Source organism: Lagopus muta, chromosome 36 (genome assembly GCF_023343835.1).
Source record: "Lagopus muta isolate bLagMut1 chromosome 36, bLagMut1 primary, whole genome shotgun sequence".
Lineage (NCBI taxonomy): Eukaryota > Metazoa > Chordata > Aves > Galliformes > Phasianidae > Lagopus > Lagopus muta.
Window position 1 is genome coordinate 203,997 of NC_064468.1, and position 25,496 is coordinate 229,492.

At 58.5% G+C, this 25,496-nt stretch overlaps 2 protein-coding genes across 3 annotated transcripts in view; one reads left to right on the top strand and one right to left on the bottom strand.

Moving 5' to 3' along the window:
* Positions 1–25,496, top strand: part of LOC125686352 (uncharacterized) — a 194,286-nt gene that overhangs the window by 105,924 nt on the left and 62,866 nt on the right. The window lies entirely within an intron of this gene.
* On the bottom strand, positions 17,602–20,359 carry LOC125686357 (zinc finger CCCH domain-containing protein 11A-like). Its single transcript, XM_048930260.1, has 7 exons — positions 20,186–20,359; positions 19,788–19,911; positions 19,247–19,309; positions 18,914–18,997; positions 18,293–18,631; positions 17,885–17,961; positions 17,602–17,761 (listed from the first exon to the last, which is right to left on the bottom strand). Exons 1-7 carry the CDS (start codon positions 20,237–20,239, stop codon positions 17,705–17,707), a joined length of 798 nt encoding a protein of 265 aa, XP_048786217.1. The 5' UTR covers positions 20,240–20,359; the 3' UTR covers positions 17,602–17,704.

Here is a 25,496-nt window from a genome sequence, read left to right on the forward strand (position 1 = left end):
CCATGGCACCCTATGGATCCTAATGGCTCCCTAAGGCACCCTGTGTGTCCCCGTGGCACCCTATGGATCCGAATGAGTCCCTAAGGCACCCTATGGGTCCTCTTGGCACTCGATGCATCCTAATGGCTCCCTAAGGCACTCTGTGTGTCCCCGTGGAACCCTATGCATCCTAACAAGTCCCTAAGGCACCCTATATGTCCCCATAGCACCCTATGGATTCTAATGGGTCCCTAAGGCACCCTATATGTTTACATGGCACCCTATGGTTCCTAACGTGTCCCTAAGGCACCCTGTGTGTTCTCGTGGCAACCTATGGGACCCCCTGGCACCCTATGGATCCTCATGTGTCCCTAAGGCACCCTATGGGTCCCCCTGGCACCCTACAAATCCTAGTGGGTCCCTAAGGCACCCTACGGGTCTCCATGGCACCATATGGATCCTAATGGGTCCCCATGGCACCCTACATATCCTAATGAGTCCCTAAGGCACCCTGTGGGTCCCCATGGCACCCGATGGATCCTAACTGGTCCCTAAGGCACCCTATGGGTCCCCATGGCACCCGATGGATCCTAATGGCTCCCTAAGGCACTCTGTGTGTCCCCATGGAATCCTATGCATCCTAACTGGTCCCTAAGGCACCCTATGGGTCCCCATAGCACCCTATGGATTCTAATGGGTCCCTAAGGCACCCTATATGTTTCCATGGCATCCTATGGCTCCTAAAGTGTCCCTAAGGCACCCTATGAATCCCCAAGGCATCCTAAAATTCTAGTGGGTCCCTAAGGCACCCTAGGGGTCCCCATGGCACCATATGGATCCTAACGGGTCCCCATAGCACCCTACAAATTCTAATGAGTCACTAAGGCACCCTGTGGGTCCTCGTGGCACCCTATTGATCCTAATGGGTTTCTAAGGCATCCTATGGGTCCCCCATGGCACCTTATGGATCCAAATGGGTCCCTAAGGCACTCTGTGTGTCCCCGTGGAATCCTATGCATCCTAACAAGTCCCTCATGCACCCTATGGGTCCCCATAGCACCCTATGGATTCTAATGGGTCTCTAAGGCACCCTATATGTTTCCAAGGCACCGTATGGCTCCTAACGTGTCCCTAAGGCACCTTCTGTGTCCTCATGGCACCCTATGGATCCTAATGGGTCCCTAAGGCACCCTATGGGTCCCCATGGCACCCTACAATTCCTAATGGGTCCATAAGGCACCCTATGGGTCCCCATGGCACCCTATGGATCCTAATGGCTCCCTAAGGCACCCTGTGTGTCCCCGTGGCACCCTATGGATCCGAATGAGTCCCTAAGGCACCCTATATGTCCCCATAGCACCCTATGGATTCTAATGGGTCCCTAAGGCACCCTATATGTTTACATGGCACCCTATGGTTCCTAACGTGTCCCTAAGGCACCCTGTGTGTTCTCGTGGCAACCTATGGGACCCCCTGGCACCCTATGGATCCTCATGTGTCCCTAAGGCACCCTATGGGTCCCCCTGGCACCCTACAAATCGTAGTGGGTCCCTAAGGCACCCTACGGGTCTCCATGGCACCATATGGATCCTAATGGGTCCCCATGGCACCCTACAAATCCTAATGAGTCCCTACGGCACCCTGTGGGTCCCCATGGCACCCGATGGATCCTAACTGGTCCCTAAGGCACCCTATGGGTCCCCATGGCACCCGATGGATCCTAATGGGTCCCTAAAGCACTCTGTGTGTCCCCATGGAATCCTATGCATCCTAACGAGTCCCTAATACACCCTATGGGTCCCCATAGCACCCTATGGATTCTAATGGGTCCCTAAGGCACCCTATATGTTTCCATGGCACCCTATGGCTCCTAAAGTGTCCCTAAGGCACCCTATGAATCCCCAAGGCATCCTAAAATTCTAGTGGGTCCCTAAGGCACCCTAGGGGTCCCCATAACACTCTATGGGTCCCCAAGGCACCCTACGGATTCTAATGGGTCCCTAAGGCACCCTACAGGTCCCCATGGCACCCTATGAATCCTAATGGCTCCTAAGGCACCCTAGGGGTCCCCATGGCACCCTATGGATTCTAATGGGTCCCCATAGCACCCTACAAATTATAATGAGTTCCTAAGGCACCCTGTGGATCCCCCTTGCACCTTATGGATCCTAACAGGTCCCTCAGGCACTCTACGGGTCCTTGTGGCACCCTATGAATCCTAATGGGTCCCTAAAGCACACTTTGGGTACCCATGGCACCCTACAATTCTAGTGCGTCCCTCAAGCACCCTAGGGATCCCCATGGCACCCCATGGATCCTAATGGGTCTCCCTGGCACACTATTCATCCTAATGGAACCCCATGGCATTCTATAGATCATAATGGGTCTCTAAAGCTCCCTAAAGGTCCCCATGGCACCCTATGAATCCTAATGGTTCCCTCAGGCACCCTAGGAGTCTTCATGGCACCCTAAGGATCCTAATGGCTCCCTAAGGCACCCTATGGGTCCTCCTGGCACCCAATGGATCCTAATGGTTCCCCCTGGCACCCTACAAATCCTAATGAGTCCCTAAGGCACACTGTGGGTCCCCGTGGCACCCTATATATCCTCATGGGTTCCTAAGGCACCCTATGGATTCTAATGGATCCCCATAGCTCCCTTTGGATCCTAATGGCTCCCTAAGGCACCCTACCGGTCCCCATGTCACCCTGCGGATCCCAGTGGTCTCTAATGCCGAGCAGAGGGGGACGCTTACCTCCCTGCCCCATTTCCAACGCAGGCACCCAGCTCTCTCACCTGGCTGGGTCTGTAAAGCACAGCATCGTAGAACGGTTTGGGTTGGAGGGGACCCCCGAGATCATCGAGTTCCATTCCTGCACAGGGGGCTCTCTGCTTTCCACGCTGGAGCAGCAGCCCGTTGTGCTGAGCTTTCTGAAGCCCCTTCCAGTCTCAGCAGGGAATAAAGCAGCCCGGACGGAATGGATGCACTGGGGCTCTCTGAGGACACGAGGAGACTCGGGAGCACGGCAGATGGGTCAGATACGACGCCATCCTCAAGGCAGCAGCCGGCTTCCAGCAGGAACACACACAGCATCCGTGCCACCAGGTTCCTTTGGGAGTTTAACGGAGAAGAAGGCGTCCGGAACAACGCAGCAAGTCCTCGGCCAGAACTGAATACGAAAGGAAGCCTTGCAAACCTTCACCGCCCTCCTGAGTTCTGCACGCCATACCTGGTGCTGGCAGCCATCGTCCCAAGGATCCCCTCTCAGAATTCCCACTCGGCTCCCACTTCCAGCCATCGATCAAACCCCAGAAGGCCACAAAAGGAGAAAGCAGCTGGCAGAAGGCACGGCCTGCGAGGACAGAAGGAACTGAGCTGCTCACCGCTTCCCTTCAGCGCTGAAACTTGGGCCCCCCAGATTGCTGCCTGAGGCCACAAGAGAAGGATTCCGCACAGACAGCCTGGCACCGATGCACACACACAGCTGAAAGGAAACCACCCAACATCACAGGACTGTTGCTCTGCATCCACAGCCTCTCTGGGCAGCTGTTCCAGTCCCTCTCCATCTCTCGGTGCAGAACTTCCCCCTGACGTCCAACCTCCATCTCCCCTCCCTCCACTCCAAACCGTTTCCCCTCGTCCTGCTGCCATCTCCCCTTCCCCAGACTTCCCTCCCCTCCTGTCTGCAGGCTCCCTTGAGCTGCTGCAGGCTGCAGGGAGCTCACCCCGCAGCCTTCTTTCCTCCAGGCTGAACAAGCCCAGCTCCCTCAGCCTGCCTTTGCAGCCCCCCGACCAGCTGCAAAGCCCCGCACCGCTCACCTGCTTCCAACCCCCTGCTGCGTGCAGGTCGCCAACCAGCAGCCCAGGCTGCCCAGAGCCACATCCAGCCTGGCCTCCACCGCCTGCAGGGCTGCGGCACCCACAGCCTCCTTGGGCAGCCTGTGCCAGTGCCTCACCGCCCTCGGGGGGAAAAACTTCCTCCTCCCCCCCATCTGACCTCAACCTCCCCTGGCTCAGTTTAAGCCGTTCCCCTTGTCCTGTCACCACCAGCCCTCCCTTCTCCCCTCCCTCCCCCCACCTCTCTGCACCCCTTCCCTTCCTCCCTCCCTCCCTCCCCGCACCTCCCCCACCTTCCCCTCGCCGCATCTCCCTGCGGATCTCCCCCCCGCAGCCCCACTCCCGGCCGCCATCCCCGGAGCTCCGCCCTGCCCCGCTCGCTCCCGCGCCTCCGCACCCCATCCCTGACGGCTCTCCGTTCGCCCCCGGGGGCTTCGTGCGGCCGCGTTGCCGTGGCGACGGCGAGCCTCCCTCGTTGCTGCGCGGGAAGCCGCCCCCGCGGCGACGGCGCTTGCGCGGCGGCGTCTCCATAGCGACGGCGCCGTCCCCGCCGAGTGACGTCATCGCGTCGCGACGCCAGGAGGCGGTGGCGCGGGAGCGGAGCGGGGCCCTGTGGCGCGGCCCCGGGACTCGGAGCGGGTTGACTTGGCGTTCGTGCGAGGAGCGAAGCGTCGCGAAGGACGGCGAACCTGCAGCACTGAGCCGGTGAGGAGCCGGGGGAGAAAGAGAGCAGCGTCGGCAAGAGGGGAAAACAGGGAGCGCGGTTCTCTCTGCGCTCTGCTGCTTGCAGGGACCCCACAGGGGCACACAGAGACGCCACAGGCACCTCATAGAGACACACACAGGCACATAGGGACCCCATAGGGACACGCACTGACCCCATAGGGACCCCACAGGGACCAAGAGGGACACATAGGGACCCGATAGGGACACAGAGGGACACAGAGAGACCCCACAGAGACCCAAAAGGGACACAGAGAGACTCCATAGGGACCCATAGGGACACAAAGGGGCACATAGGGACCCCACTGGGACTCAGAGAGACCCATTGGAGACTCCATAGAGGCCCCATAGGGACACGCAGGGACCCCATAGAGACCCATTAGGGACCCCAGAGGGACACGTATGGACACACAGAGGCCACATAGAGACAGAGGGAGACCCCATAGGGACCCCATGGGGACAGAAAGAGACCCCGCAAGACCCCATAGGGACACGTAGGGACCTCATAGGGACCACAGGGACACAGAGAAACCCATTGGAGACGCCATGGAGGCCCCATAGGAACACAGACGGCAGAGAGACCCCATAGGGACCCCACATGGACACATAGGGACACCATTGTTGTCAGCAACTGTGAGACTGCGAGACCCCCCCCGCGGGGTGTGACGCGTTAGGCCCTCTCCCTGCTCTATGATAGATGGGTGGTTCGTGCCCTTAGGGGCGTAAACGAAGCACTTAGGCTATATAAGCTAGTGTATACGTGTAATAAACGCCATTTGCTGCTCATCACATTGGTGTCACCTCAGTAGTTGGCCCAGCTACGGTCTCCCAGGGAAGCGGAACGGGCGTTTACTGCAACAAGTGTTGACCCCGACCGCCGTGATACCTGGGGGTGAGTCAGCTGTTCTGTAGGATCCCACTGCAGAGCGGTAAATTCAAATCCGCGGAGTGGTGGAAGCCCAGGGACGGGGAGGAGTGCGCATTACTCCTTGTCAGGCAGGAGGCTCGGGAAAAGGAGCCAGGATCCCTCTGGCACTAGGGGAAACGGCAGGAGAAGGCCAGACATACGTTCGGCCAGAGGCGTTATGGAAGCCGTCATAAAGGTGATTGTTCATGCATGCAAAATTTATTGCGGGAAAAATGTTCCTTCTAAGAAGGAGGTTTCAGCGACACTCTCGTTGCTGGAGAAGGAGGGGCTATTATCATCCCCTTCTGACTTATATGATCCTGATAATTGGGATTCATTTACTGCTGTGCTCTCACAGAGGGCAATGTCCACTCAAAAAGTTGCGGAGTTTAAAGTGTGGGGATTAATTTTGACAGCTCTTAGGAAAGCGAAAGAGGAGAAGATTGCAGGTGACCGTGCTAGGGATCTGCTGGGGTTAGGGCCGGGGGGGGTCTTGTCTCCCCTACAGGTTCGCTGGAGGGCAAGATGGCGCTGACTCCTTCGGCCCCACCAGAAACAACGACCCTGGGGATAAAGAAGAACGAAGCGGAGCAGGAACAATCACACCATAAAGAGGAGGACCCACCTCCTTACCCGGCTTGCAGCTTATATCCTTCACTTAAGCCCTTCAAAGATAAAGGGGGAGGGGGGCCTGCGGAGGAATGCGGTATAACTTCTGGCACAGTTGATAAGAGGGTCCTTGGAGAGGGAGAGATGTCTGGAGGAGTTGTGGTGCGACCTGTGGAATGCGGCAGCGGGGGCGGGACTCACCTACTGCCCGATTCCGCTTGCTATGGCGGCCACCCCCTGAGGGGCGTGGATTGTCCCGCGCCGCTTTGCTGTGGGGGGGGCGTTCCGACGGGGATGGCCCCGGGGTCCGCTCAGGAGGGGCGTGGTCCCATATCGACAGCTCCATGGGGCCCGCCTACCCTCACTGATTGGGCTCGTGTGAGAGAAGACATACGGGCTGCAGATCCGGCAGGTACCGCGCTTACTCTCCCGGTGGTGGTAAAACCAGAGGGTGCAGCTTGGACTCCTTTGGATTCCAAAGCGATTACTCGCCTCTCGGATTTAGTTAAAAGCAAAGGTCTGCATTCCCCTGTTACCATGGCAGCGGTGGAAGCTCTCATGGCTTCTAGTCTCTTGCCACACGATGTGGTGAACCTTATGCATGTTATTCTTGAGCCTGTACAATACACCCTGTGGTATGATGAATGGAATAGACTACTTCAAGCTGTGGTGGCTGCTGCCACCCGTGACCCCCACCATCCAGCCAACGGCCAGCGCAGAGGCGATAGAACTAATCTTGCACGTCTTCAGGGCCTGGCAGATGGAATGGTGGGATCCCCGGAGGGCAAAGCAACATTGCTTAGAGCAGGAGAGCTGGCAGCCGTTACAACTGCGGCCCTTCAAGCCCTGCGAGAATTGGCTAAGGTTGCGGAACCTGTGCTTCCGTGGGCAGACATCAAGCAGGGCCCCTCTGAGTCATTTTCTGACTTTGCGAATCCGTGCAGTGGAGGGATCTGATCTCCCACGGGAGGTCCAATCCCCAGTCATAATGGATTGTCTTAAGCAGAAATCGTTGCCAGACATCCAGCAAATCATCAGAGCAGCGCCGGGAACTCTAACTACCCCAGGGGAGCTTATTAAGTATGTGTTAGATCATCAGAGGGCCACACCATTAACTTATGAGGGACTAGCAGCCGCCATGCAGGGAATGGCCGCTTCGGTTAGTTCTGCGGTTAAGACCACGGTGATGTCAGCTACTCGGGTCGGGGAAGAAAGGGATAAAGGCCCGTGCTTTAAGTGTAGGCATTAGAATGGGTTCCCTTCATGGACAGGTGGCCAGATTGAGGCCTGGAGAACAAGCAATTCCATACAGCGGGTTTGTGAGAGCAATGCTCTCAAGGCTTGAGACATCTGCCTTGATACTGAACAGACGTTTGTTATTTTTGAAGTACGTTCCAACAGGTACCTGAGACAATGTTGGTATATATTGGGCATAGGTAGTGCCACTAGAGCTATCAGCAATCACTCTAATCAGTAATCTCTAATCTCTTTGTCTATAACTTCACCAGTATCGTAGGCTTTAATTGTTAAGTGTCGGTAACATCACATCAGTTCTTGCAGGCTACCTACACGGTGATTCAAGACCTATCACCTACTCCAAGTGGAATGAATTTCGCTTTGGTAAGGAAGCTTCTGCAGCATGAGGGTTTGTACCAACTGCTAAAACGCGTCAGAGATAATGGACAGAAAACCTTGATCACTGTTCACCACGACACAAGAGAGAGACATCACATCTGAGAGCAAAGAAGGACGGAGAACACCACTGACGGGAAGTGCTTCTGAGATGGTCCATCAAAGCGACGGGAATGTTTAACTCTGCTTAACTCTATTCTATATTCGGTTATAGTTGCACTAAGTCTAATATTAACACGCTTCATACTTATGGGTATATTACATATATAAGTATGGTTGAAGACATTAGGATAATTAAGTTAGGAGGTTGTCATTAGGTTAATAGGTTATAGAGTTATTAGGGTAGGATTATTTTGCGAATCGGGATGTAACGGGGCAAAGCTTAACCGAGAGGACAATGGCATGTATAGGCGCAGTGCGGGGATTTTGGGGTGTACGGGTTAGGGTCCTCTTGAGTTGTAGTAGACTTTCTTGAGCATGGAGAGGGGGGAGATGTTGTCAGCAACTGCGAGGCTGCGAGACCCCCCCGCGGGGTGTGACGCGTTAGGCCCTCTCCCTGCTCTATGATAGATGGGTGGTTCGTGCCCTTAGGGGCATAAACGAAGCACTTAGGCTATATAAGCTAGTGAATACGTGTAATAAACGCCATTTGCTGCTCATCACAGTGGTGTCACCTCAGTAACTGGCCAAGCTGCAGTCTCCCCGGGGAGCAGAACGGGCGCATACTGCAACACATGGGGACCCGTAGAGGGCGTTCGCAACCCATTAGGATACATAGGGTGCCATGGGGACCCATAGGGTGCCTTAAGGAGCCACTAGCATACCATAGGTTGCCATGGAGACCCATTAGGATCCATAGGGTGCCACGGGGACTCTAGGGTGCCTTATGTACCCAATAGTATCCATTGGATGCCTTAGGGACCCACTATGATCCACAGGGTGCCATAAGGTCCCATAAGGATCCTCAGGGTGCCTTAGGAGCATTAGGACCCATCAGGCGCCTTAGGACCTCTAGGGTGCCTTAGGGAATTGTTTGGATTTATAGGGTGCCACAAGGAAATGTAGGGTGCCTTAGGGAACCACTAGGATCCATAGGGTGTAATGGGGACCCTTAGGGTGCTTTAGGGTCCCATTAGGATCCATAGGGTGCCATGGGGACCTGTAGGGTGCCTTAGGGAGCCATTAGGATCCATGGGGTGCCAAGGGAACCTATTAGGATCCTTAGGGTGCATAGGAACCCATAGAATGCCTTGGGGACCTATTAGCATCCATAGGATGCCATGGGGACCCGTAGGGGGCGTTCGCAACCCATTAGGATCCATAGGATGCCATGGGGACACATAGGATGCCTTAGGCAGCCACTAGCATACCATAGGGTGCCATGGAGGCCCATTAGGATCCATAGGGTGCCTTAGGGATCCGTAGGATGCCTTAGGGACCCATTAGGATCCATAGGGTGCCACGGGGACTCGTAGGGTGCCTCAGGGACCCCTTAGGATTCATAGGGTGCCATAGGAACACATAGGGTGCTTTAGGGACCCATTAGGTTCCATAGGGTGCCATGGGGACCCTTTAGGATCCCTAGGGTGCCTTATGGACCCACTGGGACCCACAGGGTGCCCTAGGGACCATTAGGATCCCTAGGGTGCTTCAGCACCCCTAGGGTGCTTTAGGGACCTGTTAGCATTTATAGGGTGCAACAGAGACCCACAGAGTGCCTTAGGGACCCATTAGGATGCATAGGGTGTCATGGGGACCCTTAGGGTGCTTTAGGGACCCATTAAGATCCATAGGGTGCCATGGGGACCCATAGGGATCCATAGGGTGCCATGGGGACCCATTCAGTGCCTTAGGGACCTATTGCGATTCATAGGGTACCTTAGGGACACATTAGGATCCATAGGGTGCCTTAGGGACACATTAGGATCCTCAGGGTGCCTCATGAACCATTAGGATCCGTAGGGTGCTATGGGGAACTTAGGGTGCCTTAGGGACCCATTAGGACCCATAGGGTGTCTTAGAAACCCATTAGGATCCATAGGGTGCTATGGGGACAGTAGTGTGCCTCAGGGACCCATTAGGACCCATAGGGTGCCTTAGGGACCCATTAGGATTCATAGGGTAATATGGTGACCCATTAGGATTCATACGGTTCCAGGGGAACCGGTTAGGATCAATATGGTGCCATGGTGACCCATAGGGTGTCTTAGGGACCCACTAGGATTCATAGGGTGCCATGGGGACCCATTAGAATCCATGGGGTGCCATGGGGACTTCTAGGGTGCCTTAGGGAACTATTATGATCCATAGGGTGCCATAGGGACCCATTCGGATCTATAGGGTGCCATGGGGTCTCACTAGGATCCATGGGGTGCCATAGGGTCCCATTAGGATCCTCAGGGTTCCTTATGGACCATTAGAATCCGTAGGGTGCTATGGGGACCGTAGGGTGACTTAGAGACCTATTAGGACCCTTAGGGTGCCATGGGGACCCATAGGGATCCATAGGGTGTCTTAGGGACCCGTTAGCATCCATAGGGTGCCTGGGGAACCTGTTAGGACCCATAGGGTGCCACGGGGACCCACTGGGTGTTTTAGAGAACCATTAGGATCCATAGGGTGCCAGGGAAACCCATAGGGTGCTTTAGAGACCCTTTGGGATCCTCAGGGTGACATGGTGACCTGTAGGGTGCTTTAGGGACCCATTAGGATCCTTAGGGTACCAGGGGGACCCATTAGGATCCATAGAGTGCTATGGGGACCTGTAGGGTGCCTTAGGGATGCATTAGGATTTATAGGGTGCCATGCGGACCTACGAGGCTCCCTAGTCCACCCTTGCTTGGGTGCCATAAGTATCCATAGGGTGCCATGGGGACCCGTAGAGGCCGCACCTTGAACGCTGTGTTCAGTTTTGGGCCCCTGACTGCAGGACAGATGTTGAGGCCCCAGTGTGCAGAGAAGGGCAACGAAAGTGGTGAGGGGTCTGGAGCACAGGGCTGCTGAGGATGCCGATGGCATGGCGAGCAGAGGAACGAAGGGAGAGCAGGCAGAGGGGGGCCGGCACTCCCAGCCGGGCCGGGCAGCAGCTGCCGCCGCCAGCATCACAATGGGCAGCGGCCAGCACCGGCCGCGCCGTCATGGCGTCGCCGCGACAACGTTTGTGACACGGGCGCCCAGGGGAGTATAAAGGCGGAGCGCGGCGGCGGGTCCCGCATCCTGGAGGAGCATCTGTCCGAGAGCAGACGCGTCTGCAGGAGGAGCTCCAGCATGGCTGGCGCGAACGAGGAGCGAGCCGCCGGCACGAGGCGGAACAGGAGGAGCGAGGCCGGCCCCGCAGCGGGGCGCGCCTCCAGACCCATGGACACGAACAGCAAAGGTGTGCAGGGCTGCGGCCAGCTTGGAGCGGGGCTGCGGCCACCCTTGGTGCAGAGACGGCGCATCGCTCTGCCGCCTCGCTCCCGCCTGGCAGCCGGAGGGGCGCCGGGCAGCGGCGGATCGGAGCGTGACCTGCTTTTCCTCTGTCCTGCAGTGCGAGTCGCCGTCTGGGACGCGGTGGCCGCCTACGTCCGGGAGCAGCTCGTGGCACACAAGGTGCGTTGGCCGGCGGTTCCTCCTCTCCCCGTCCGGCCTGGGCTTCCTCTGAGGCTTCCCCTGCATACGCAGCGGGAGACTCCCCCCGCACTTCTCTCCTGGGCGTCCCACGGGCTCCCTGCAGACGCACGATCCCTCGTGCCGGGCGTTGTCGGATCTCGGGGCCGATGCCACTCTCTGGAAGCCTCTGGATCCCGCGAGGCCGCTTCCACCCCGCCTGCTGTGCCGCATCTGGGAGGGCGAGGGGCAGGAGAGCGCCGTGCGGCCCTTCCCAAAGCCGTTCCCACGCCCCGGCTCGTGCCTCTGAGCGGCGGCAGAGGCTCCTGAGCTCTGTCCCTGCGTCGGAGCCCCTGCGCCTCTTCCCCCTGGCCGGCCCGTAACCCTTCTGCCCTGCTTTTCTCTTCCGCCCACAGGGGGTCTGGATTCCCACCTTCGGCTCCTTTGACACCGTCTCCAAAGACGTCTGGACCGAGGACGGGACCGTGACTCTGCGGTGGCCCGTGTTCCACCTGGCCGCCAACCTCATGGCCACGCACCACCTCAAGGCCCGCAGGGAGCCCCTGCCAGGTAGGAGGGGGGATTCCGCTGCTTCCGGCTGCGTGGACGGGGCCGACGGCCACCACCTCTGTGCCCACCAGCAAAGCTCCCCCTCTGAGGAGCCTGTCCAAACGCGGGGCCGTTCCGGCTGAGGTCCACCAGCAGCTCTTCTAGGGGAGCGCCTGTGGGAAACCAACCCTGCCGTCAATTCTGTCCCTCACATCTTTCAGTGCACAGGAAGTTGGAGCCGCTGAGATACAGCAGAGTGGCCGCAGGCGCCGCCGTGAGCTGGGAGAGCGTGAAGACCGGCATCCAGAGCACCGTGTCCCTGCTCTCCGGCTGCCTGCGGGACGGGCAGAACGTGGCCGTCGTGCTGAAGGACATCGGCGTGCTGCTCATAGACGGGCTGACGTTCCACATGAGATTCTACTACAGCTTCCTGGAGCAGCTGTCTGGGAAAGAGGAGCTCAGCAGAGCTGCTCTCAAGGTGAGCCGCCGTTTCTGCGCGGCCCAGGCGGAGCCGCGACCTCGCGGTGCCCGCATGCGGCCCACCAGGAGCTGCCGGCCGCTCGGGCCGTGCGAGTGCCGAGCTGCTGCCGGCTCTCCCTGCCTCGGGCTCCCCGCGTCCCCGGCGCCTCAGCCGTGACCAGGACGTCCCACCTCCTCCCTGTTTCTCCCCCACAGGCCCCCTGGCTGCTGAACGCGGTGGTGTCCCCGGCGGCACCGGTGGCCTCCCTGGCGCTCTCCGGCTGCCTCGTCGTCTTTCCCATGTGAGTGCATTGGTGGCGGTGGCTGCTGCCTGGTGCGGCCGCTCGGCTCTCGTTGCGCAGCACTTGTTCCTCGTGTCCGTGCCCGTCCTGCCCGTGAGCGTGTGTCGTGGGATCACAGACTGAGCTGGGCTGGACGGAACCCCAAAAGGCACTTTGCCCACCCCCCTGTGGGGAACAGGGACCCCAGAGGAGGTTGCTCTGAGCCTGGTCCAGCAGGCCTCGACTGCCCGTCTGGGCGTCCACCAGCTCTCTGGGCAAGATGCTGCGGTGCCTCGCCGCCCTTCTGTCCAGCGCTCCTTCCTTACGTCCGACCCAAACCTTCCCTCCTGCCCTTGGAAGCTATTTCCCCTGCCCCCGTCCCGACGGACCCTGCTCGTGGCTTTAGAAAGCAGCGTGCTGCACGCAGCGTGACAACATGCCTGGGAGCAGACGGCCAGAGAGCAGCAAGGAGCGCTGGAGCGCTGCGTCACACCGCTCCGTCTTCTCCTCTCGCGCAGGTGTCACATGGAGTTGGTGCCCAAAGCACCGCCCACAACGCGCCGCAAGGCCTCAGCGAGCCTCTCTGGTCGGGAGAAAACAAAGCAAGACGACGCTTTGCCACCTCTCCCACCTCGCGACCAGGGCAAGACAGGTAAAGCAGCCACCGGCTCCTTCCCGCGGCACGGGCAGCCAAGCGGAGCTGGGAAATGCCCCGCTGACCATCAGCCCAGGGCTCTGATGGCGGCACAGCTTCCCGCCAGCTCAGCACGGCCCCGAAGCCATCGGCCCCCGGCCCCTTCCCATCAGTGACTGCCGGCCTCTCCCAAACGAAGGCGCTGGCTGTGCCGTGCCCCCTGCCCCAGCTTGGCCCGGGCGGATCTCAGGCCCTGCCCTCCCCCGACGGAAGGATCCGGCCCCCAAAAGTCACCCCGCCACCTCGTCGTCGCCCCCCGGCTCCTCTTTCCCAAAGCCGACGCCTCCCCTTCCCCATTGCAGTGAGATTTGCTGCCCGGCCGACCTTCATCAAGCGGCTGAGCTCGGACAGCATGGATGGAGAACGGCTCCGGCGGATCAGGAGCTTGCTGCTGAAGAAGAGCTCCAGGGCCAGGTGAGGCTGGAGGCTCCGGGCTGCCGTGCGCACAGGGGCGACCCGACGAGAGCCCATTCCCCAGCCCCAAAGGGTCCCTGTTGGTGGGGATGAGGACCGGGACCCCCCGGCTCACAGGGCCGCCCCTCTGCGCGTCTCGGGAGCCGCAGGGCAGCCGGCGAGCAGCCTGTGGGCAGGGCTATGTTGCGGCCCAGGCTCCCGGCTCAGGCTGGCGGCGTGCGGCCCAAAGCCATCGACCACTCACGCGGCCCCCTCCCGCTCTGTCCTTCCAGTCTGCTGCCACCGATCCGGCCGCTGCCCGAAGCCCAGGAGCAGCCGGTGAGCTGCCAGCCGCAGGGGGAGGCAGAAACGTGGAGCCAGGAAGAGCTGCGCCGAGCACCGGGAGGCAAACACGTGAGATTCCCCGAGGAACTGGAAGCAGGAAAAGCCCATCGTGCGGGTGCGGCGCGAATCCTGCCGGTGGCCAAGCACTCGCCCTCTCAGATCACCTTGAGGACAGCAGCGTTCCAAGGAGGTTCCCGAAGATCTGCCTCCAGGGCTGCGTTCACAGAGCCGCACGGCAGAGCATCCAGGCTCCCGCTGACGTGTGACTCGGTGTGGCTCCTCAGGCAGAGGGTGATGAAGAAGAGGGCGGCGCAGGAAGCGCTGGAGCGGGCGGCAGCATCAGCGCCTCGTGCGGAGCCCAGGCTGCCCGAGGAGCCTCCCGTCCGCCGCTCTGGATCGCTGCCGCCCATACGGGAAGAAACGGAGGCTCCCGAGAGTCAGGCTGCGCAGAGCGAGGCCCCCCCCCGCAGGAGGTGCCCCACGCTGGCCATGCTGATGCAGGCATGGTGCGCCCAGTGCAGAGGCCGCAGAACAGAGGCGTGAATCCCAGCCGCAGCGCATCTCCGACGCAAGCGGGCTGCCCAGGGCTCCGTCCGACCCGGCCTCCAGGGACGGGGCACCCGCAGCCTCTCTGGGCGTTCGGTTCCCGCAGCGCTGCGCACAGCGATCCGACCCGACATCCCATCTTCCACTCGGCACCACTTCCCTTGGCTGACCATCAGCCACGCCATCAGAGCCGACTCCCCTCCCGTCCGCAGGCTCCCTTTCGGGATGGAAGGCTGCGACGCCGTCACCCCGCAGCCTTCCCTTCTGCAGACCAACCGAGGAGACCTGGAGCGAAATGTCGAGGGGCAGAACCATCAATAAACATCCTTTCAACATCCCCACACTGCCTGCGATGGCGTCACTGCGTCTGTTTGCGCCGGTGGAGGGAGAAAGCATTGCGGGAGGGCATCAGAGCGTCCATCAGAGCCTGTGGGCAGACATGGGACCCCACAGAGACCCCCTAGGGACAAAGAGGGAGACATAGAGACCCAACAGGGACACAGAGAGACCCCACAGGGACAGCATAGGGACAGACAGGGACCCCATAGGGACCCCATAGGGATACATAGAGACATCAAAGGGACACATAGGGACCCAGTAGGGACACAGAGAAAGCATATGGAGACCCCACAGGGACACACAGGGACACAGAGAGCCCCCATAGGGAAAGACACCCATAGAGACCCCATAGGCAGACAACCAGGCTGCCGCTTCGGGCACGGCAGCCAGGCGGGATCTGCTCCGGCAGGGCGGCCTGGGCCTCGCACTGCCTTCCTGAGCGGGCAGCCGGCTCCTAGCCTGGCCGGGTGGCTGCTGGCCTGTCCGGGCTACCCAGGCCAGCCGGCTCTTGCCTGCCACGGTCCCCCGGCCGGCCCGGAGGGCTCCAGAAGAGCAGAGCTACACGGGCCGGCCGGCCACCGCCTTTCGCCTGGCTGCGCTGCCCTGAGCGGCCCGCCGGCTTCCGGCCTGGCCCAGCTGGCTGCCAGGGGGCTTCGGGCCTCCTAAGGGTTCCCCAGGTCAGCGCTTTGAGGGCTGCTTCGGCCCGGTTCTGCGACCTGCGGGGCGGAGGGATGTCGCAGAATCCGCGCCTCCGGAAAAAGGGGACCCCAACAGAATGAAAAGCAGCGGCAATGGCCTGAGGAGAAGCCAAGGGATTGCTCAGAACGCCAGGTAACACGCCGCCATGCAGCGTCATGAGAATTGGCAGCCGCGAGTCCAATGGAACGGGAGAACGTCCGACAGGACAGGCCTCACCATGAGGCACAGCGCAGCTGAGCAGCAGGGAGACGAAGAAGAGCCGACGAAGAAGAGCGGGCGAAGAAGAGCACGGGGTGACCTGCAGGAGCTCTGCTGCCTCCGTGAGCACAGAGTGCCCTGGGAACGCAGCTCTGCTCCTGCTCTGCAGCTCTGCTTCTCCTCTGGGGTCCCGATGGGGGATCTAGGGGGTCTTTATGCGTCTCTATGGGGCTCCCTGTGTCCCTATGGGTCCCTGTGGGTCCCTATCGGATCTCTATGGGGTCCCTGTGGGTTGTCTGTTTGTCACTATGGGGTCTCTCTGTGTCCCTACAGGAACCCTATGGGGTCTCTCTGGGGTCCCTATGGGGTCTCTATGGGTTCTTTATGTGTCTCTATGGGGCTCGATGTGTCCCTATGGGGTCCCTATGGGGTCTCTCTGTGTCCCTATGGGGTCCCCATGTTTCCCTATGGGGTCCTCCTGTGGGTCCCTGTATTTTCCTATGGGGTCCCTATGCTATGGGGTCTGTCTGTGTCCCTGTGTGTCCCTTGGGGTCCCTATGGGGTCCCTATGGGGACTCTATGGGACCCCTAAGGTTTGTCCCTTTGTCCCTCTGGGATCCCTATGTGTCACTGTGTGTCCCTTTGGGTCCCTATTGGGTCTCTATGGGGCTCCATGTGTCCCTATGTGTACCTTTGGGGTCCCTATTTGTCCCTAGGTGTCCCTATGGGAACTCTATGGGGTCCCTATGGGTTGTCCGTGTGTCCCTATTGGGTCTCTCTGTGTTCCTATGGGGTCTCTCCTCCCTCACAGGCAGCCGTTCCCCCTCCTGTTTATACACTTCCTTCAAGCACTGCAAGGCCACCATGAGGTCTCCCTGGAGCCTTGTCTGCTCCAAGCTAAACAAGCCCAGCTCCCTCAGCCTTTCCTCGTAGCAGAGGTGCTCCAGCCCTCCTATCATCTTAGAGGTGATGCTGCATATCAGTGTGCATTGCACGAGGGTGTGTGCAGGGTGTTTGCACGTGAATGTCACTTTTGCACATGTGTGTGTGTGTGCACGGCTGTGTGCAGGGCTGCAGCTGCGCTCGTGTCTTCATGCGTGTTGCTGTGCAAAGGGGTGGGTTTGCACACGGGTGTGTGTGTGCGCGAACACGGGGCTGTGCATCGAGGTCTTTGCACAAGGCTGTGTGGTTTTGCACACGGTTGTGTGCACACGGATGGAGTGTGCACACAGGGCCGTGCGAGGATGTGCTTGTGCGTGTGGATGCACAGCGGTGTGTGCAGGGAAGTCCTTGCACGTGGGTGTGCGGTTCTGCACAGGGCTGTGCACACAGAGCTGCGTGCAAGGGAGCAGCGGAGGTTCCTGGGAACAGGAGATGCCTGGGAGAGGCAGAACTCACACCAGAGTGCCGGAGAGCACAGGGCCGGGAAGCACAGCTCCGCAGCACTGCGCTGTGCACAGCAGCCTGCAGGATGGCACCGACGGAACCAGGACACGGCGTCACACCAGGCGCTGCAAAGGAAAAGCTCCATCGCAGCCCACACAGGGACAGGCAGGCAGGCGCTGGGGAGGGCTGCACGACAGAGGGGCGCCTTCTGAGCGCCACGACCTGGAGCGCTGTCTGTGGGCAGAGCAGTGCCGGGATGGCAGCGTGGCGGTCCTAAGTGCAGAGATGCTGCTCTGGACCAACAGCCCAGAGGAAACGCTGTCCTTTTGGGGAACTTGGCTCATTGTACACTCAGCATAAAGCAAAAAGTACTCAGCGCTGCCCTGGGAAACTCAGCAATCTCTACGGCATCGTTCTCTGAGTTAGCATGCCATGTTTTTATTGACTACAACCAAAGTTGGAGTGCCGAGTTGGGCGGCACTCGGAGCGCTGCCCTGCAACGCCGCGCACTGCAGCGCTGCCTGCTGATGCTCCTCCTCTCAGTCGTGCAGCTGCAGCTTCTGCATCATCTCCACCAGGCTGTTCATGGCGGAGGACTGGAAAGAAACAGAGCGAGTGTAGAAACAGGACAGCGCTTCCCTTGGGAAATCTCTTCCATGTCTGACAGACGGAGGCCCTGACAACAACAAGAGCCGCGTCTGTGCTCACCGAGGACTCACCTCTGCACGTGCAGCTGCGGCTCTCAGAGAAGCCTTCTTCAGTTCTGCTCTCCTTTGTTTCTGGCGTTGTCTTCTTGCTATCAGGCAAGAAAAAAAAAAGAGGAATTTCTTTTGTCAACAGCAAAACTGCAGAAACGTGGGTACCGTAAAAGCAGACGGCAGAAAAAAGACAAAGGAAATTGGACGAGGAACCCCCCAGTGAATGACCTTTCCAGTGGGACGTGCAGAAGACCACCATGCAGTTAAAGAGACGGGGTTGCACATTCTGGCACCTGGCTGCCTTCAGACTTGGCAGCCTTCAACCCATTTCCCCTCGACACAAAAGGAAAAGGCAAAGCAGACCCTGAGCAAACTCAGCGTGCTGGCAAAGGGCAGCAGCTCAGCACAGCGGTACACAGCCCTGCTCACCTCTGCGCCCGGAGCTCCGCGCTGCGGCAGGCCCAGGCTGCGCTGCTGGAGCCGGCACGCTGCCTCCGCTCTCAGCCCTCGCTCTCTTGTGGGCAGGCAGCTGCGCTGCTGCTGGTGTCCCTTCCTCCAAGGCCTTGCGTTTGCATCCAGCCTGGGCCTTGCCGACGGAGCGGGGGCACGCGGCAGGGGAAGCTCTTCCCCCTGTGCTGGGACCTGCTCTGCCAGGAAGCCCTCCAGCCTGGAGAGGAGCTGGAGCTCTCTCAGGGAGACAAGCTCTCTCGGAACGCCCCTGCTGCACCACCTTCACGTGGAGATGGCCGTTTGGCTCAGCACCGATCTCTGTGAAAAGACAAGAAGCAACGAGATTGAACCAGGGCGCACTGCTGCTTTCAGTCTGCAGAATGGGCCGCGATGCTGGGACATCTCATCTGGAGTGTTCACAGTCACGGAGCTTGGGATCTCAGGTGAACTGTGGGCTCCCATTTCTAATCAGTGCAGGAATGCTCACTGTGCTTATGACCACAGCCAGCACACAGTGACAACAGTCCCAGGAAAGAACAGGCACAAAGCCTGATTAGAAAGGCAGTGCACCAAGCCCCGATGCCTGCTGGGTGTCTGTACCTCTCTTGGCTGCCACGTCCCATTCTGTGCTCCTGCCCTGCCTTTCCGCATGGCTGCGCTTCAGAGGGAGGCTGGCCTCAGCTTCTGACAGAAAGAAAGCAGGAAAGACATGAAGAGCAGCTCCTTGGAGGAAGACTTGGGCACAGTCAGACACAAACTGCTGCTCTTCAAGCGCAGTTTCTTCAATTTCCTTTCCACTGCTACAGCGTTGTGCCACTTGTGCAGTCAGCACAGATCTGCAGCGCCCTTTCCTCTCTCCTCCATCACACACAGCCCTGCACGCAGCCCTCCTTAGAGGCAGCACCCGCAGCACAGCTCACAGCAGCTCCTTACCTGCGGAGGCTTTCCGCTTCCCCCCGTGCCCAGCACCATCCCACGGACACGCAGGCTCCGTCCCTGCAACAACAGATCCAGTCTGACTGCACAGACACCAGGAGCAGCGCTGTCCTGTCAGCCCACACCCCCCCCAAATCCAAAAGACGCTGTTCTACAGCCAGAGCAGAAACTGATGTTCAAACTGCACTGCGCTTACACTAAGCACTACTGCTCTCCTTCCTGTCAGATGGCAGCAGAGGAACCCCGGACTGCCTGACAGCTCTGCAGAATGCAGAGCAAAGCTGCACCAGCAAACAAAACGCTACCGGCTGCAAACGTCGAGACACGGATCTCTTGTCCCTAGAGGGAATGCGCTCAGCTCTCAGCAGCACCACTTGCACACAGACTTCTGTCTCGCTGCTGCCATCGGCTGTCGCTGTCGGCCTTTCTCATGCTTCCACCGTGGTTACTGGACATCCCTACAGCACTGCACCCGCTCAGAAGTAACACTCCACATTCATCCCTCCATCCTTCACGACAGAGGACTGCAGAAACTCACTTTTGCGCGGCACTGAGGACGGCCCGTCCCCATCGCGTCCCTCTGTGCGCTGCCAGGCGCCGTGGGATCTCTGGCAGCCTGCTGGCTGCTGCTCCCCAACGCGGGGAACCGCGCCGCGCTGCTTCTGAGGAGAGAAAGAAGAAACGTTGGAGGGAACGGGCAGCCAAGGTTTGCAGACAGCTTCCAGGTCGGGCCAGAGCTGGGACGGCAGAGTGCTGACACCTTCTTCATCACTAAGGGAAAATACGGCCTGAGCCGTGCCCACGCCATCAGCAGCGCGCGCAGCATCCAACTGGTTCCTGAGGTCCCAAAGCACCTGCAGGGCTCCCCCTGCTCCAGCCGTTCCCTTCAACGTGAGAAAAAGGAAGAAGAGCCAAGCCAAGGAAACCCAGCCCTACCTTTCCTCTCCCAGAGCAGGAAGCGGAACTGCGGTCGTCCCCTGCCTGAGACATGGCCGCTGTCTCTGGGGAAGCTGAAGTTCCGAGGGCTGCGCGCAGGAACTTCTCTGCTCTTGGATCGAGCTGCTTCCCTCTGTCTTTGATTGCCTCGGTCTCTCAAAATCTCCTTTTGGACAGGAACCCTGCAGAAAGGATCCACCAGTGAAACATCAGGAGGAAGAAGCATCTTCCCAGCTTTCTTCTGCGTCTCTCGAGGAGGGCAGCGTCTGGACGTCAGCTGGCTGCCAGAGCTGCCTGCCACCACGTCCAGTTTGGGTCTGACTGCCACGGCTTGTGCCAGCAAGCGCCCTTCTCCATCTCCTCAACAGCTCTGCACCCAGCCACCCGTGGGGCAGGGGGCACGAGCTGTGCTCTGAGAAGCTTGTGCTCTCCCTGCTTTTCAATGTGCAACGTGAAGGCGGGGCTCAGCCGTGAATTTCCAGGGGAGGAAGGACGTCTCATCATCCTCACTGAAACGTGGGATGGAAGCTGAACAAGAACCATTTCCCCTGCAAACAGCCGTGCTGAGGGGCACCGCCGGAGCTGGCAACTGCTCCCCAGCCCAGCTTTTCTGCTGAGACACCTCCCGGCACCCAGCCGGCACCAACCCAGCTCACCTGGTAACCCAGGCAACATATGGATCCTAATGGCTCCCTAAGGCACCCTATGGTTCCCTAAGGCACACTACAAATCCTAATGGGTCCCTAAGGCACCCTATGGGTCCCCAAGGCTCCCTATGGATCCTAATGGCTCCCTAAGGCACTCTGTATTTCCCCGTGGAACCCTATGCATCCTAACAAGTCCCTAAGGCACCCTATGTGTCCCCATAGCACCCTATGGATTCTAATGGGTCCCTAAGGCACCCTATATGTTTTCATGGAACCCTATGGCTCCTAACGTGTCCCTAAGGCACCCTGTGTGTCCTCGTGGCACCCTATAGGTCCCAATGCCACCCCAAAATTCTATTGGGTCTCTCAGGCACCCTAGGGATCCCCATGGCACTCTATATATCCTAATGGGTTCCTAAGGCACCCTATGAATCCTAATGGGTCCCCATGTCACTCTATGGATCCTAACAGATCCCTAAAGCACCCTATGGTCCCCATGGCACACTATGGATCCTAATGGCTCCCTAAGGAACTCTGCGTATCCCCGTGGAAACCTATTGATCCTAACGGGTCCCTAAGGCACCCTATGGGTCCCCATAGCACCCTATAGATTCTAATGTTGCCCTAAGGCACCCTATATGTTTCCATGGCACCGTATGGCTCCTAAAGTGTCCCTAAGCCACCCTGTGCGTCCTCGTGGCACCCTATGGGTCCCAATGCCACCCTAAAATTCTAGTGGGTCCCTAAGGCACGCTGTGGGTCCCCATGGCACCCGATAGATCCTAATGAGTCCCCATGGCACCCTATGAATCCTAATGGGTCCCCATGTCACTCTGCATTTCCCCGGTGAACCCTATGCATCCTAAGAGATCCCTAAAGCACCCATGGATCCTAACTGATCCCCATGGCATCCTATGGATCCTAATGGCTCCCTGTGTGCCCCCGTGGCACCCTATGGATCCTAACGGGTCCCTAAGGCACCCTATGGGTCCCCATGGCACCTGATGGATCCTAATGGCTCCCTAAGTCACTCTGTGTGTCCCCGTGGAACCCTATGCATCCTAACCGGTTCCTAAGGCACCCTATATGTCCCCATAGCACCCTATAGATTCTAATGGGTCCCTAAGGCACCCTATATGTTTACATGGAACGCAATGGCTCCTAACGTGTCCCTAAGGCTCCCTGTGAGTCCTCATGGCACCCTATGGGTCCCCCTGGCACCCTATGTATCCTAATGTGTCCCTAAGGAACCCTATGGGTCCCCCTGACACCCTATGGATCCTAATAGCTCCCTAAGGCACCCTACAAATCCTAATGAGTCCCTAAGGCACCCTGTGGGTCCCCGTGGCACCCTATTGATCCTAATGGGTCCCTAAGGCACCCTATGGGTCCCCCTGGCACCCTACAAATCCTAATGGGTCCATAAGGCACCCTAGGGGTCCCCATGGCACCATATGGATCCCAATGGGTGCCCATAGCACCCTACAATTCCTAATGAGTCCCTAAGTCACCCTGGGTGTCCCCGTGGCACCCTATGTATCCTAATGGGTCCCTAAGGCACCCTATGGGTCCTCCTTGAACCCTATAGATCCTAATGGCTCCCTAAGGCACTCTGTGTGTCCCCGTGGAATCCTATGCATCCTAATGGGTCCCTAAGGCACCCTATGGGTCCCCATAGCACCCTATGGATTCTAATGGGTCCCTAAGGCACCATATATGTTTCCATGGCACCGTATGGCTCCTAACGTGTCCCTAAGGCACCCTGTGTTTCCTCATGGCACCCTATGGATCCTAATGGCTCCCTGAGGCACCCTATGGGTCCTCCTGGCACCCTATGGATTCTAATGGGTCCCTAAGGCACCCTATATGTTTCCATGGCACACTGTGGCTCCCAAAATGTCCCTAAGGCACCCTATGAATCCCCAAGGCATCCTAAAATCCTAATGGGTCCCTAAGGCACCCTAGGGGTCCCCATGGCACCCTACAAATCCTAATGAGTCACTAAGGCACCCTGTGGGTCCCCGTGGCACCCTATTGATCCTAATGGGTCCCTAAGGCACCCTATGGGTCCCCATGGCACCTTATGGATCCAAATGGGTCCCTAAGGCACTCTGTGTGTCCCCGTGGAATCCTATGCATCCTAACGAGTCCCTAAGGCACCCTATGGGTCCCCATAGCACCCTATGGATTCTAATGGGTCTCTAAGGCACTCTATATGTTTCCATGACACCGTATGGCTCCTAACGTGTCCCTAAGGCACCCTGTGTGTCCTCATGGCACCCTATGGATCCTAATGAGTCCCTAAGGCACCCTATGGGTCCCCATGGCACCCTACAATTCCTAATGGGTCCATAAGGCACCCCATGGGTCCCCATGGCACCCTATGAATCCTAATGGCTCCCTAAGGCACCCTGTGTGTCCCCGTGGCACCCTATGGATCCTAATGAGTCCCTAAGGCACCCTATGGGTCCCCATGGCACCCGATGGATCCTAATGGCTCCCTAAGGCACCCTAGGGGTCCCTAAGGCACCCTATGGATCCTAATGGGTCCCCATAGCACCCTATGGATCCTCATGTGTCCCTAAGGCACCCTATGGGTCCCCCTGGCACCCTACAAATCCTAGTGGGTCCCTAAGGCACCCTACGGGTCTCCATGGCACCATATGGATCCTAATGGGTCCCCATGGCACCCTACAAATCCTAATGAGTCCCTACGGCACCCTGTGGGTCCCCATGGCACCCGATGGATCCTAACTGGTCCCTAAGGCACCCTATGGGTCCCCATGGCACCCGATGGATCCTAATGGGTCCCTAAAGCACTCTGTGTGTCCCCATGGAATCCTATGCATCCTAACGAGTCCCTAATACACCCTATGGGTCCCCATAGCACCCTATGGATTCTAATGGGTCCCTAAGGCACCCTATATGTTTCCATGGCACCCTATGGCTCCTAAAGTGTCCCTAAGGCACCCTATGAATCCCCAAGGCATCCTAAAATTCTAGTGGGTCCCTAAGGCACCCTAGGTGTCCCCATAACACTCTATGGGTCCCCAAGGCACCCTACGGATTCTAATGGGTCCCTAAGGCACCCTACAGGTCCCCATGGCACCCTATGAATCCTAATGGCTCCTAAGGCACCCTAGGGGTCCCCATGGCACCCTATGGATTCTAATGGGTCCCCATAGCACCCTACAAATTATAATGAGTTCCTAAGGCACCCTGTGGATCCCCCTTGCACCTTATGGATCCTAACAGGTCCCTCAGGCACTCTACGGGTCCTTGTGGCACCCTATGAATCCTAATGGGTCCCTAAAGCACACTTTGGGTACCCATGGCACCCTACAATTCTAGTGCGTCCCTCAAGCACCCTAGGGATCCCCATGGCACCCCATGGATCCTAATGGGTCTCCCTGGCACACTATTCATCCTAATGGAACCCCATGGCATTCTATAGATCATAATGGGTCTCTAAAGCTCCCTAAAAGTCCCCATGGCACCCTATGAATCCTAATGGTTCCCTCAGGCACCCTAGGAGTCTTCATGGCACCCTAAGGATCCTAATGGCTCCCTAAGGCACCCTATGGGTCCTCCTGGCACCCAATGGATCCTAATGGTTCCCCCTGGCACCCTACAAATCCTAATGAGTCCCTAAGGCACACTGTGGGTCCCCGTGGCACCCTATATATCCTCATGGGTTCCTAAGGCACCCTATGGATTCTAATGGATCCCCATAGCTCCCTTTGGATCCTAATGGCTCCCTAAGGCACCCTACCGGTCCCCATGTCACCCTGCGGATCCCAGTGGTCTCTAATGCCGAGCAGAGGGGGACGCTTACCTCCCTGCCCCATTTCCAACGCAGGCACCCAGCTCTCTCACCTGGCTGGGTCTGTAAAGCACAGCATCATAGAACGGTTTGGGTTGGAGGGGACCCCCGAGATCATCGAGTTCCATTCCCGCAGAGGGGGCTCTCTGCTTTCCACGCTGGAGCAGCAGCCCGTTGTGCTGAGCTTTCTGAAGCCCCTTCCAGTCTCAGCAGGGAATAAAGCAGCCCGGACGGAATGGATGCACTGGGGCTCTCTGAGGACACGAGGAGACTCGGGAGCACGGCAGATGGGTCAGATACGACGCCATCCTCAAGGCAGCAGCTGGCTTCCAGCAGGAACACACACAGCATCCGTGCCACCAGGTTCCTTTGGGAGTTTAACGGAGAAGAAGGCGTCCGGAACAACGCAGCAAGTCCTCGGCCAGAACTGAATACGAAAGGAAGCCTTGCAAACCTTCACCGCCCTCCTGAGTTCTGCACGCCATACCTGGTGCTGGCAGCCATCGTCCCAAGGATCCCCTCTCAGAATTCCCACTCGGCTCCCACTTCCAGCCATCGATCAAACCCCAGAAGGCCACAAAAGGAGAAAGCAGCTGGCAGAAGGCACGGCCTGCGAGGACAGAAGGAACTGAGCTGCTCACCGCTTCCCTTCAGCGCTGAAACTTGGGCCCCCCGGATTGCTGCCTGAGGCCACAAGAGAAGGATTCCGCACAGACAGCCTGGCACCGATGCACACACACAGCTGAAAGGAAACCACCCAACATCACAGGACTGTTGCTCTGCATCCACAGCCTCTCTGGGCAGCTGTTCCAGTCCCTCTCCATCTCTCGGTGCAGAACTT

Coding starts and splice junctions, on each gene's coding strand:
- LOC125686357 (XM_048930260.1), bottom strand. CDS start 20,239: ATGTCTCAGGCAGGGGACGACCGCAGTTCCGCTTCCTGCTCTGGGAGA. Junction 19,912..20,185: donor CCTGCTCTGGGAGAGGAAAG/GTAGGGCTGGGT, acceptor TTCTCTCCTCAG/AAGCAGCGCGGCGCGGTTCC. Junction 17,962..18,292: donor GCGGAGCTCCGGGCGCAGAG/GTGAGCAGGGCT, acceptor CTTGCCTGATAG/CAAGAAGACAACGCCAGAAA.